This window comes from Cupressus sempervirens, chromosome 2 (assembly GCF_028749045.1).
Source record: "Cupressus sempervirens isolate cs-2001-9-10 chromosome 2, ASM2874904v1, whole genome shotgun sequence".
Lineage (NCBI taxonomy): Eukaryota > Viridiplantae > Streptophyta > Pinopsida > Cupressales > Cupressaceae > Cupressus > Cupressus sempervirens.
In genome coordinates, this window is record NC_143119.1 from 59,489,000 (window position 1) to 59,503,536 (window position 14,537).

General features: G+C 36.6%; 1 protein-coding gene across 2 annotated transcripts in view; it reads right to left on the bottom strand.

The window, feature by feature from the left end:
* The window catches only part of AR401 (S-adenosyl-L-methionine-dependent methyltransferases superfamily protein), a 119,308-nt gene that overhangs the window by 44,976 nt on the left and 59,795 nt on the right, over positions 1–14,537 (bottom strand). For both annotated transcript variants that reach the window (XR_016359760.1, XM_089812625.1), the window contains exon 5: positions 5,232–5,335. Coding sequence is in view for 1 of the 2 variants with exons in the window: in XM_089812625.1 (XP_089668751.1) it covers positions 5,232–5,335 (104 nt within the window). In the remaining variant the exon portion in view is untranslated. The remainder of the gene's footprint in view (positions 1–5,231; positions 5,336–14,537) is intronic.

Sequence of the window (14,537 nt, forward strand, 5' to 3'; positions counted from 1 at the left end):
TATATATTCAAGAGTGTTTTTCTCAACAAATGGGCTTGTATTTATAACCTCCAAATTCCCTTTTGTTGCCAAAATGTAACTTCACTTAAGAAGCTTCACCACACAACATTAATTAGAAGTTTCCTCTAAATTCTCTCACTTGACTTGGCTTAACTAATTAATAAATGGCACTTTTCAATGATAACTCAACTCCCAACTTAAGTGAAATTATAACTTTATAATAAGCCATTTAATAATTAATAATAATTTGGCCACTAAAAATATAATAACTCCCAAAATACTCATCTTTTAAATGTCCTCTGAAATAAGAGTCATACCTATTATTTCTCCATGTGACCAAATGCACTTTCCAAAAATTGAAAGGGTCCATCTTGATCAACACCAACTTACCAAAATAGTAAGTACACAAAACTAAGCCCAAACGAAGTCCGGTCTAAGCCAAACGAAGGTCAACTTGTAGCTTACTAAAATGTGGAGAAGATAAGACCCTCCCAAGTCAAGCCTCTGCCACAAAAGACCCTCTATCCACAATAATTAGCCTTTAAGGATAACAATAATAGGCTAATCCCTAAAACTCAAATGCTGACAAAATTGGGGACATTACAACATCCTAGGGACATCCCTGTTCTAGGAATGCTAGGGATTGGAGGGGGCGCATCAACATAGAATACAACTGGTTTCAGCCTATGTGTTCCTTTCGTTAAACAATGTTAGAATTGATTTCTAATTTAATTGCATTGGACAGGTCCGAAAAATGAGGGAATTGTGGTTTTCTTTATGAGCTAGTCGAGATTGAAGTGGAAGGGCATTTGGGGTGGCTTGTGGATTGCTTTATTGTAAGGAGCTCTACTGGCTAACTCTCAATCTATACTAAAGAATTTGTTTTTCTAAAGTTTGAATTGAAAGTAATGAATAGAAATTTTAAATAATTACAAAGCAATTACAATTCTCACACCCTTATTATTTTATATATGAAGTTGCAGAAATTTACAATGCCAAACTAATGTTGCACAATTTATTTTTAAAATGCAAGCACCTGATTTGTAATGCCAATTAACTATGCTCATTCCCATGTGACGCTACCCAACACAATGGGATTTGAACCACCTAAAGAATATCGCTGATCCAAAGATGATTAATGCTGTCTGATAGAAATTGCAGCCTTCCCCAATTCACACGCTGATATTCTTAAAGGATGCAATCTGCATTAATAAACTCCAATGTTGCCTCAGCTAATTGCAGCAATTTTGCTTCAAACCCCAACATTCAAGCACAAATAATTTGCAAAATTCCTCCTTAATTAATACCTTTAAATTCAAGCACAATTCATAGGCATGATGAAACCAATTCAAAGTGCAAAGTCTGAAAATAATTTACAATTCTTTCAACACCAAATTTGTCAAAACCCTCAAGATCAACTTCTCCACAAAATGCAAACAAAAGATATCCAAGAATGATTTGATTTGCAACAAGCCATTGATTTTATAATTATAAAACAAATCTTCCTTATCACTCCAACAATTAGTTTCATGAAGACTCTTTCCACTTAAATGCCCTTTGCTTTAAACTTAGGCACATATTTGAATAATACAATTTATTAACTCCCTTTTGGCTCCAAAAATGACCTTTTCATCAATATCATTATATTCTGTTACACAAGGTCATTGTTTCATGTGCCCAAGATTTAATACGTTTCAACCCGGTTCCAACAAGCTATGACACTAAGGTGACCAATATATAATACCAGCAAAAATAGCAACCTTAGTGTCTTTAAATAAATAATAATCAAAATCCACCCATCTTGCAAAAATGATTGAAGAAGCATTCAAATCGAAATCTTATAGCATATGAGTGATCCTGATGAAGAAAGAAGAAAGACGATGAATGAACCTGACAGGGTGACTTACTAAAAATAGATGCTCCCTCCAAAATTCTTGGAGCCTCATTCAAGTACTCTAACTAATCTGAGCTCATCGGAACCATCCATTTACTTACTACAAATAGTAAGTCCCACCAAACATAGCCATAACCCTCAAAAGGGTCCTCTAATCACTGGTATTAGCCTACAAGGACCTAGAAATAGGCTAAATCCATTCACTATAATGATAATGCTAAAATTGGGACATTACCTACAATGTTTATGTGGCATGTGGAGAGAATGGAATAAAAGTTTTTGACTTAATAGAAACAAAATGGAAGGAGGTATAAGGAAAATGGAGAGCATCAAACTGTTAGAATCTAAAACAACTACATTAGGAAAAGTTCATTACGTAACATGGGACGATGAGATTAAAAAGCTCTGAGAATAAGTGAAGATGCCGACAAGAGTTGGAGATACAAGAAGAGTGATGTTAGAACACAAGCCAAGTAATTGCCCCTCCCAATGAAAGGCTGAAACTAAACTTAGATGTGACTACAAAGGGCAACACCAGCCAAGATGGAATACATTGTTAGAGATGAGCAAGGTGGGCCTATATGGGCTTTTTGTGGACATTTGAGGGTCGCCACCAATAATGAGCTAGAGAAGAGAGCATTGGTGCATTGTGTAAGGGAATGCAAACATAAAGATTTCAGGAATATGGACTTGGAACACAATTCAATGATATGTGTGAATGAATATTCAAAAGCAAAAACCTAGTTGGAAAGTATGATGTGGGTGCATAGGGCATAGCAAGATTTGGAAAAGCTTAATTTTTCAATTAGTCATGTATACCAAGAGGCCAACGAAGTTGTCGATCTTTTGAAAAATGCAAGGGTGGCTAAGGAGTAGAGAGAATTAATTAACAAGAATCCCAAAACTTGGAATAGATTGAAGGAATGCCAGATAGAAAATGTGAGCATAGGCTAGAGTTTGACATGTGTTGATGGTGCTCCTCCATGGTAGCCGAAATTCACATGATTGGACAATGCAACGATGTTTCCCCTTACTAATGAATGGTGTGCGCTTGACACGGGGGCCTTGGGAGGTGCATCACTACAGAAGTGAAATCGATACGACCATTGGCAATGTATTGTGTCTTGATTTCCCCTCATCTATGAAATGCAAAATGAAGAGATTGTTAATCAAAAGGAAGGGGCTCTCAAAAAGGCATCCTTCAGGGACAGTGCAACATAGAACATGTAAGGGAATGTAAACATAAAGATTTTAGGAATATGGACCTGGAACACAATTCAATGATATGTGTGAATGAATATTCAAAAGCAAAAACCTAGTTGGAAAGTATGATGTGGGTGCATAGGGCATAGCAAGATTTGGAAAAGCTTAATTTTTCAATTAGGCATGTAAACCAAGAGGCCAACGAAGTTGTCAATCTTTTGGCAAATGCAAGGGTGGCTAAGGAGTAGAGAGAATTAATTAACAAGAATCCCAAAACTTGGAATAGATTGAAGGAATGCCTGCTAGAAAATGCGAGCATAGGCTAGAGTTCCACATGTGTTGATGGTGCTCCTCCATGGTACATGTGTTGATGGTGCTCCTCCATGGTAGCCGAAATTCACATGATTGGACAATGCAACAATGTTTCCCCTTGATGATGAATGGTGTATGTGCTTGACACGAGGGCCTTGGGAGGTGCATCACTACAAAAGTGAAATCGATACGACCATTCGGCAATGTATTGTGTCTTGATTATTTCCCCTCATCTATGAAATGCAAAATGAAGAGATTGTTAATCAAAAGGAAGGGGCTCTCAAAAAGGCATCCTTCGGGGACAGTGCAACATAGAAGTTGTCTTTTTGTTTTGGCATAGATTGTCGATGTGCAAGCAAATCAAGGGTGGTGCAGGTAGTATCCCTTTTCCCACTACGGGACGAAGAAGGTAGGGACATGATCGTCAATCTTGTAGGGGCAGAGGCATGGACTAAGGGGCACATTCATGATGGAATGGCTTAAGAGGGTTTGAGCCAATTATGTAGGCGTTGGTGAATTTTTGGGCACTTCTCTTCACTCTACATACCATCTAACTGGAGCGTTGGGATGCTTTGGATGGACCAATCAACCTCCCCCTCTCCCTGCTCTCCCCACCAGCCCACCCGATTCATCTAGAATTTGGTATTAAGTAATTTAGAAGGCAGTGATGTATTCCCTCCCAGTATTCTCCTTATTGTATTTTCTGCCTATATTCACTAGGAACTAGAGAAAGTCTTATCCATAATGGTACATTGCTCAACGGATCATTTGTTGGTTTCATGTTTCAACATTAAGGACTAGTGCTTCATGAAAAGTTGGAGAAGATTGTCACAATGATAAACACACTTTGCCCATTATAAACAGTTCTACTGAGCCATCTATGGTGTTACGTTTATTAAGCCCAACCAGAAATGGCACTGAATACTTCAGACAGCATTGTTCATCCAGCAGAAATTAAGAAGTGAGTTCAACAGGGATGGATGGGTTAAATATGGAGAATAATCACAATCCTATAATACAATGTACTTCCACAATCCACAATTGTAGACTTTCCCTAAATCTTGCTCAATATTAGAATTGAACTGATATTTCCTAGGAATATATCCCACTGTACTGAGTTACACATGAGAAGCAGTGATCTTGAAATAACACTCATTGAAAGAGTTGTGAAAATATCTGCTACCAGTAACCATCTCTTCTGATCATCACCAGATAACTTATTGTCCCTAGATATATCTTCTTTGTGAGTGAACAGCTGAAGACAAGATAGCATCCTCTTGTATGCATATTCACTTGAGGTGGAAGATTACTACCAGTCTTACTGTAATAAGTGAGGCTAAATGAAACTTATTGTGGAGCCACGGTTAGTTAGGTTGCTAGTAGATTCGAAGGCTTCAGGAAGAAGAGCCTCTCAGGTACTGACACATGCAACTTTGCATGGATTTTTCAGAATCACAAAAGTTAATATTTTAGATTATCTCTATTTAAATTCGTAATTTTGAGATATTCTCTTTTTACTATCTTTAATGTTTTCAACATTGTACATGAAAAGGAAAACTAAACCAGCCAAATACACATTATCTACATGGTATTTCATCCCTAAAGGTATTGTGAATCAGCAGTAGTCTCAAAATCACATATGCATCTCAACAAAACAAGTGTGCCCCAGTTCATTTTCCCCTTCGTTTATCAACTTTAACATGATATATGGTTATTCTTATTTATTAGATGACACATCAAAAGATGGCAATCAGTGATAAGCTGTTAAGAGAAAACAACACTTCTTCAGGAATACTGTCAGTACAAAAGACTGTGACTGTACCGTTTATCCGCACCATCAGGATGGAGCCGGATTGCATCTAAAGTCCCCTTATCAGTGACAAGTTTGAATTTCCTATCCAGCTTGGATTCCAATATATCATCAACCTGGATGAAAGATATCATGTCAAAGGCACTGTAATGAAGAAGAAACATGAACAAAAACTTATTTATCTTAATTGAATAAAAAATTTAAACAATCAAATTCTCCTTCAAGCTAGTTACACAAATAGTCATTTCTCCTTTCTAACCTTCTAATAATTTACAAATGCATGCGCATAAAAAAGAGCATCTGTTACATCCCATATTTTTCTTTTAATTTAAAAATGTTCTGAAAATAAATTATAGCAGTTGAGGTTTCTTGTGAATTGGAAATAGTTGATTAAATTGGTTATTCATTATGATTTCCTGTGAATTGAAATGGTTGGTTAAGGTGGTTATTTGTTATGTTTATATCATTTGCATTGTAAATATATTGAAAGTGTACTTTCACTTTGTTATTTTCTTTGCAGGTGTGCAACAAAGAGGGGGAGGGGTTGCCAGGGGCGCGCATTGTTAAGGAGGGATTAGGGCACAACCACCAACCTGCCACTGAGTTCGCCAGGTATTCCTCTAAACCCACCTTGTGCCAGAAAAAAACAGTCTAGGGCAGACTAAGTAATACCAAGTTTCCACTCTGAGCTGACTAGGTCATCTAATCTAAAAAGATATTTATATAAATAATAAACGAAATAAAAATGGTTACCTTTAAATTGGATTATGGATGCAATGCATTATATGATGTCGGATGTATTATATCATATAAGTAATGCCCCTGGAATCTATATATATTTGTGTGTCTGTGTCTGTGTTTGTGTGTGTCTGTGTGTGTCTGTGTGTGTGTATATATATATATGTATATATATGTATATGTATATGTAGACACAATAATATGCACAAGTATACGTAAATACTAATAGTGTAAGTATCACTTATATGATATTATGGGTGAAAATTTAATTCCTGTATCAAATTTAATCTTAATTCAAGAAAGTTCATCAGCTCCTATAGATCTTTTATTATTTAGGCCTTCCATTTTCTTCCAATATTGCATGGCCATCAGCCAAGATTTTAACGAAAGATGCATGTATCTGCCACCTTGTCCTTGATACAAATCATAACTCCACCTTGTTCTTTTTTGTTTTCCCACGATGGCTAGAGGAAAGGATATCATGCTTTCAAGTCAAAAGTTTTACACTCCCTGCAAGAAGCATATTAATTATCAGTTGCATTTCAACCAAAGGATCAAACATTGTTCCTGAACCAGTCGCAGCTCCACCATTTCCACAGTCATGCCTGCACTTACATGTTTCATTTGAATTCATTTTGTCAATACAGATAGCAATATCGAAACGGTATCACCATATAGTAGAATTCATTGAAGATCATTGTTCATCAATTGAGTCGAGTTGGAAGCCAGTGAAATACAAATCAGGTTTCCTTATTCAGTTTGTATTCTCCCTGAGTTTATTTTATTTCCACGTTAATGGTCAATAAATTATCATACATAGCATAAGGCAGTCCAGTTGGACCTTCGTTGAAATATGTAAAGTTCGTATGGACCAGATTGGAATTGATATACCAGTCATGCCAAGAGCACTCTAAGGGCTCATAATAGCCTCTGTTATTTAATATAAGCTGAAGCTTATTTATTGTGCCAAGAGAAATTGATGGAACATGCCATCCATGCTTCAAAAATACAGTGACATCGAATGCTTATGTCCCTGAGATTGTGGAAGCCCATTCTTGGCTGAAAACATATATGGCTACTCTGAAATCATAAAACTTTTTTCCTCTTTCTTTTCTAAATTATAGGTGCAGAAAAAAAGTTCCTTTATACAACTAAATAATATATAATGCAAGCTGGAAACACACCAGAGATCATCAGGGGTAGCCAATAACAGTTGAGATGAGTGGTGATGTCCACATGAAATGGAAGGAATAATAAAAAAGTTCCTTTATACAACTAAATAATATATAATGCAAGCTGGAAACGCACCAGAGATCATCAAGGATAGCCAATAACGGTTGAGATGAGTGGTGATGTCCACATGAAATGGAAGGAATAATAAACCTGTGAAAAACAGAATGATAAATCAGAACTATGAAAACCAATATAATTAGAATCTAGTCAGCTCATAATGGTAACTAGATATTAGTTATGTCTGTCAAGTTGAGCGGTGAGTGATCGGGCACATAGTGACCTTTGGAAATCCCTAGCCAAGGTAGGTTTAGTGGCCAATGTTGCTGCTATGATCGCCAAAGGTCAGGATAACTCATAGTTGGATGAATAATCTATTGGGGCATACCACAGTCTAGCCGGCTCTGTAGTTCACAACTCTAACAACGGGTTGCTTAGGTGGCAGGACAAGATGGTGTACGCATGTCTTATCCCGTGCAGGGTAGGGCCATTCTCAATAGAGAATGAGTAGGGATTACACTAGGTCCATGGTTGGGAGGTTAAGCCTTCGTCAATGCTTTTTCTCTCCTCTAAATGCCTAAACTTGCACAGTACAAACCAGCTCCTACTCCTCTTGACATGGTGCAATCTAAACCTTGTTAATATTCTATTATTTTCTTTCAGTTGCATCTTTATCTCAGCTTCAGTATCAATTTTATATTCTATGCAGTTACTTTCCTGTTCATATGTAAGTGGTAGATAAAAAATGGCAGTTAGATACTATTTACATTCATGTGAATTTAGATAGTTAATCTATACGTTGAAAACATTATTTTTAGTTTATCAAAGGGGTATTTAATTCTTCAGTTAAAATTTTTAAATCTTTTCATAAAAATGCAGTTATGATTTAGCAGTTAATTAGTCATTTTCCATTTCTTGTGAAAGGTAGCTTGATCCTTCTATTCGATAAAGAAAGGATATCTTGAGGTTATTAGTCCCTTTGAAATTTGGTTGTTATAGCATCAATACCAAACATGTATCGTTGGTTAATGTCACAAAACATATTTCCTCAGTTCCTGGTTGAGTTCGGGTTCAAAGAACCAATTCGCCAATATGGCAAAATTTTGATATGGGGTTTGGGTTCATTACTAAAAACATATATAAAACATTTATATGTGTGTGTGTAGCCTAGAAGCATGAATTAAGATTAAAATGTCACATAGTACTATATAAACAACAAAAGCACCATAAAATTGTAATCATATATCTACATTAAAGTCTCCCAATAAATTGTAATGTATTAATCATTAAACATAAATAATATAATATATATTTTTTCTTAAAATTATTAATTCACTATGTATGTGTATATTTATTAATGAAAATATTACAAATCCGTTTTTATAATATACATTGTAATTTATTAAAATATAATGTACATAAGATAAGATAAAAATATTAATGTCCAACGAAAGACCACCAAAAAGTCTATGGGACTGAGAGATTACAACAAGACAATTGTCAACAGCAGGAGCACCAAATGGGGTCTAAGAAAAGCGAACAACAATAACCAAGAAGAAGATGAAGAGAGAGGCGCAGAGAGAGGCCAAGGCAAAGACTAGGAGTCCTTTCTTGGCAATAAGAAATCAGTCGCAGAAGGATACAAGTGCAAGTGGATAGGAGCTTTGATTTGTTTCTGTGAGCTCATGGAGGAGTGTCGTTGACGTAAGAAGCTGCTACAACGTCTAACAGACCTAGAATGATCAGAAGAACTAGTAGAACTAGACGGCTTTTTCACACCAAGTAAGGGGGATAAGGGTGCGAAAAAGGCAGGAATGAGCTAAATAGAGGTATGTCGGTGAGGAAGTAGTAACTACAAAGTACTATCACGAAGCAAGGTGGCATCCTAAAGATAGAGTGTGAGAGATTGCCAGTCACTATAATTGAAGAAAGCTGAAAGAGAAGAACAATCCCAGAACAGACAATAAAATCTCCCTTTGATCTCATAAAAGATAGGGCAACGAAAAATAAAGTGAATCTTCGTCTTGACCTCAGCTAAAGTATACAACTTATAGATCCGCTCTCCATTGTCAATATTATGGTTGGTCTAAGCCCTAAGACGGTGAGAACCAACTCTGAAGGACCCCAAAGAGATACGCAAGGCATGAGACCATTGTCGAGATAGGTAACTAGGGCGAACAATAATCCCATCATTGATCTCCAGAAAGTGCTCCACATAGAAGGCCATCCTCAGACGTAAGCCACCAAGAGGATTAGTTCAAGTAGTGATAATGTACTGTCTGTACATATCTAGTGTAACATGCTCATTTAACTCCTGTCATGAGGGGAGGAGATGAGCAGGGCCATTCAGCGAGAACTGGTAAGAACGGAGACAGTCAATATCAATCCCAATCGAGCTCAGCAGAGAAGATGCATGTGCATACCAACAACCACAAGAATTTTAATAAATTATGTGAATATATGCTATAAAGTAATATAAAAAATATAAATACTCTCTATATCAATGAAACCCAAAGTCATCATGAGAAGTCGACTCTCATTATGATTTATGAAGTCGGGGAGCTCAAGGCAATCAAGGAGCATATGTCCTTTGGCAAGAAAGAGCTGCAAGAATCATGGAAAATTATGTTGTTAGATCTTAACCCTCTATTTGATCTTGTTTTTACCCGGCAAGTTAGCAAAGATGATACTATCATTCTCTACTATAAATGTTTCTCACATTCTAAATTTGTTGAACATCCCACATTAGTTGAAAACTTGAATACGTCCCAGAACATGGTGGGCACTACCTACATGCTCCTGAGAATTCAAGAGTCTAAATGCACCCTAAATGAGCACAAAACCTAGATTCAAAGAACCCAATCATTTTGGATTGAAAAGCACTAGCTAGCATATTTTTGTCCAAGAAAATGTCTACAATCCCTAAATTGGACCTGGACTCAATGCAGTATAGACCCAGATACAAGCATAAACCCTGTGAACCTAGTAACTTGGCATATTTCTTTTGCCAACGACAAGTATTGTACATTAATAGTTGTTATGTGACTTTTTCCCCAAGATATGGAAAAGTTATTAAATACCCCTATAGAATTAAAAGGGGAGATTTAAATAAAGGATTTTACAATCCTTTAGTTGTTGTCAGGAGAATTGGTAGTTAGGCAGTTTGGCAGAACCAAGGTAGTTATATGGGTGCAACGGTTCGCCTCGCACTCCCTCATACACTATATGTATAAACCTTCTTCATAACTAAAGGTATGTTGTGCACTGCGAACGTAACCTTGCTCAATGAGTAATGAATATATGAGTTGCTTCTGAGTTCTCTACATCTCCTATATTGAATAACTTGTTACGTATTTGTGCATTAGTTCTTGTTACCCACGAGGGAAAACATTTGGCGCCGTTGTTGATTGAATCTAGGAGCAACACAGCAAATTGAACTTGATGGATAAATGGGAATACTTGTTCCTAAAAATATCACAACTAATGAGGATGGAAAGATAGAGCTTTTTGAAGGCGAACATGCTCTAACAAAGAACTTCCACATTTTGTTTCAAGCAACTATTAAAACATTTGTACGAAGAGAGGTGGCACACGCGGTAGTTTCTGAGGACACCATCTACAACACCTTAAATGTAAGTTGCGTGACAAACAGGTTCTTACATCAATTTCCTCATCTATTCGCACAAGCATTTGTCGCACAAATGAGGCAAAGGGAAGAAACTAAGAGGGAACAACGTCACCAACAGATCTTGAGGAATTTTGCTGCAAACAACCGTCGGGAGGAGGAACGTGATAAGGCTCGAAGAGGACCAACCCATGAGCTTTAAGCCTTGGGAGTGGCAAATGAAAAGAAAACTTGTAAATTTGTAACGATCGCACAACCGACCCATATGTACAGAGATATAAATAAATAAAAAGTGTTATGTTTACTACTTGTGGCAGTTGTTTAAACTAATGGCCAATTTACTAAATAAAAATAGAAATAGAAAGGAGAAAACGGATGATCAGCAAACCAAACATGAAGCTTTAATTCTTGCATAGCAAACCGAACAAAGACAGAGGTTAAGGCAACTTGCCGAGGGACAACTGGTTGAAGGGTTGTCTGAATGGGACCTCAAAGGTGTCACGGAGGGTGACCACAGGGGTGCCACAGAAGGTGCATGAACCACTGAAGGTAGAGGCCACGATTTGTTGGAACACTGACAAGTGAGAAGCAGCGAAGAATTGCTTGAGAAGCCACAACAAAAGCTGAACTTGATCAAAGAAATGCGAGAAAATTCATAAACTTATCTCGCACACCGTGAAGGGAGGAAACCCGAGTCGAAGGAGAAGAGGCGAGGGAAGCTCAAGACATTGGGGTAGGAACAAGTATCGAAGGGACACAACAACACGATGGTCAAAGCAACCCGTCAGGATCTAATCCTATCAGTTCAAGAACCCAATCATTTGGTACACTATCAATTGAGACGACAATGTGAAAAATATGAATGGCCAATGCAGTCACGGATAAGGAGGAATGGGTACAGCAATTTCTAACTACTCTATGAGGAGTTGCTATGAATTAGTACTCAAATATGGATAAAAGAAAATTAAGCTTGTGGGATGATCTCAAAAAAGAGTTCCAGGCAAAGTTCAGACTGCTTCAAGACAACAACAAAGTAGTAGCAAAGATCTATAGTTTGAAGTAGAGGAAGAAGGCCATAAAAGCCTATAACCGAAGGCTCAAAGAATTACTTTGGAGACTGGTCACTCAACAAGCGAACAAATTGAAGAAGAGTTGAATAGTTGAAGGATTGAACGCCCCCCCACGGAGGAAAATGAAGATAGTACTGCTAACGTCATACTCAAATGCCTACGACCAAGCCATGAACCTAAAAAGTGAAGGGAAAACATCAAAGAAAAAGAAGATACGAACCAAGTCTTTGTTAGAAAGTGATGAATTGTCCGGAGAGGGGTGCAGTAGTGAAAGTCAGGGCAAACCAAATAAAAACGTTCAAGCACTCCAAAAAGACATAAAGAGAATGTTGAAGGAGTTCAAAATAATAAAGGGGAGTGTAGGCCACAATGACGAAGGCGAGACGTGGTGCACAGAGTGCAAGGAGAACAGGTGCACAAAGGGGTCATGCCCGAAAAAGTTAATGTGCGACATATGCCAGATGATGGATCATTCAACTAAGGAATACCCATACAACATGAAGACTTGTAGGCAGCAAGTTTTCTTTACCGAAGAGCAACAATCTACCTTTGGGGTGACCAACTTGAATCAGCAAACCAATAATGCATCATCCGGCAGATACCGTAACAACCATCGGGGAGGTAGAGGAGGGAATGAGAATAGAAGCTAAATACAATATGATTTGAAGGGTCGGCCAATGATTCAATGTTCAGCATGCAACCAATAGGACCACTTTGCCAGAAACTGCAAAGAGTGACACAAATTAGAAGTTGTGTTGATGGTGTGGTCCTGGACACCATAAAGACGCAAACTATCCAAAGCCAGGTGTAAATTTACTCAAAATTGAGGAAGAGACGGTACTTGTTGTCACCCGAAACCTATGTCACAAGGTTCGCCGAATTTTCGGCTTGAAATTCGAAATTCGGCGAACCACAAAAGATAAATTAAAAAATCGTAAAATTCGACATAAATTCGTACGGCAGAAAAAGTGTTGTCATTTTCCAAAAAATGCTTTTTAAACGCCAATTTTTTAAGGGTTTCGGCCAAACAAATATTATAAATAAACGTTTTTCGGCACTGCAAATGCATCTCGATCGTTTTGGATTTTATCACTACTTCGTGTCTGATTTTGGCCGCCCAATTTTGGAGGACACGTTTGGACGACGACATCTGAAGTTGATATGTCTTGACATGAGCGAAAATGCTGCTGGAACCAATTTGAATCCCGACCGAACTGAACTCCTTGCATTCTCGTTCTCAGCGCATGAACTATTCTCTTCAGTTCCGGCACTAGACGACGACAGCAGTTTCAACTCCTGCAACTTGCTCACTCCTGCAACTTGTCGGCAAACTCCCGCGACAGGTAGGTTATGTTATTATTTTACATTATTTTTTGCCATAGTTTTTAGGTTATGTTTTTTGGCCATAGTTTTAAGTTTTTTAGGTTACATTTTTTAATAACATAATATATTATAATAATATATAGGTTATGTTTAATTTGTTAAATTTTTGTATATCATATCAGTGATATCACTATAGTATATTATATTATATTAGGCTAAGTCCATTATATTATAAATAAAAGTTTGAAATATTTTATTTTTATATGAAATATTTTATATAGAATAATAAGATATAAAATAGTAATCTAATAATATTTAGATTTAATATTTCATTTTTGTAATTATTTAAATTTGTATGTATTTTTTGTTTTTAAGTAAACTTTAAAATAGTTAGACAACATAGACTTAATATCTTCATTTATAATTAATATTATCATTTTATTTATTATAATTTTATTTAATATTTTAAAGTTGTATATAGAATAAGAACTAACGTATATAAAAAAGATAGAAAATTAATTTTGTTTTTCTTTTATATTTTAAAAGATATAGAGTAGTCACTTTAGCGCATAAGAGTTCAAAAGGGTTTTTTTTTGTATCTAGTTAATTTAAAATGGAATTTGATGTTTATTTATGTTTCATTATATAGTTTGAAATGATTATTTCTTATATTTTCTTTTAACGTCTTCAAGAAAATATTGAATGTTTTTTAATATTAATTTTCTTTTGCATCATGCACGCTGTAATTGAATGGCTCCCAAAAAATCGAAGTCTGAAGTATGGAAATATGTGACAAAAGATGGTGCTAAACTCTATTGTACTAATTGTACGAAAGATTTTACCGGAAGTCTAACAAGGGCAAGAGACCACTTACTTGGTATCAGTGGGGGTTCAGGAGGAGGTGTTAGAGCATGTCCAGCTGTGACTGATGCAATGGTAGCTGATATATATATATATATATATATAGAGAGAGAGAGAGAGAGAGAGAGAGAGAGAGAGAGAACTAACCTTTTGAGTGAAGCTGACTGAAAAAAGATACAAAAAAAACAAAGAATTCAAGAGGATGTGTCTAGGTTCACATCTGTGTCATCCTCAAGTTTTCTCAAGTCTACATCCACAGATGCAATAAAACAAAGTGGAACATTAAAGAGCTTTTGGAAACCAATAGAGAGACAAGAGGTGGATGATGCATGGGCTGATTATTTTTTTACTGGTGCTGTCCCGTTCAATGCTGCTAGGAATCCTCATTTCCGTAATGCAGTTGTGAAAACAGCAGAGTTCAGTAAAGGCTACACACCTCCATCTTCAGAAGCTTTAAGAACAACTCTTTTA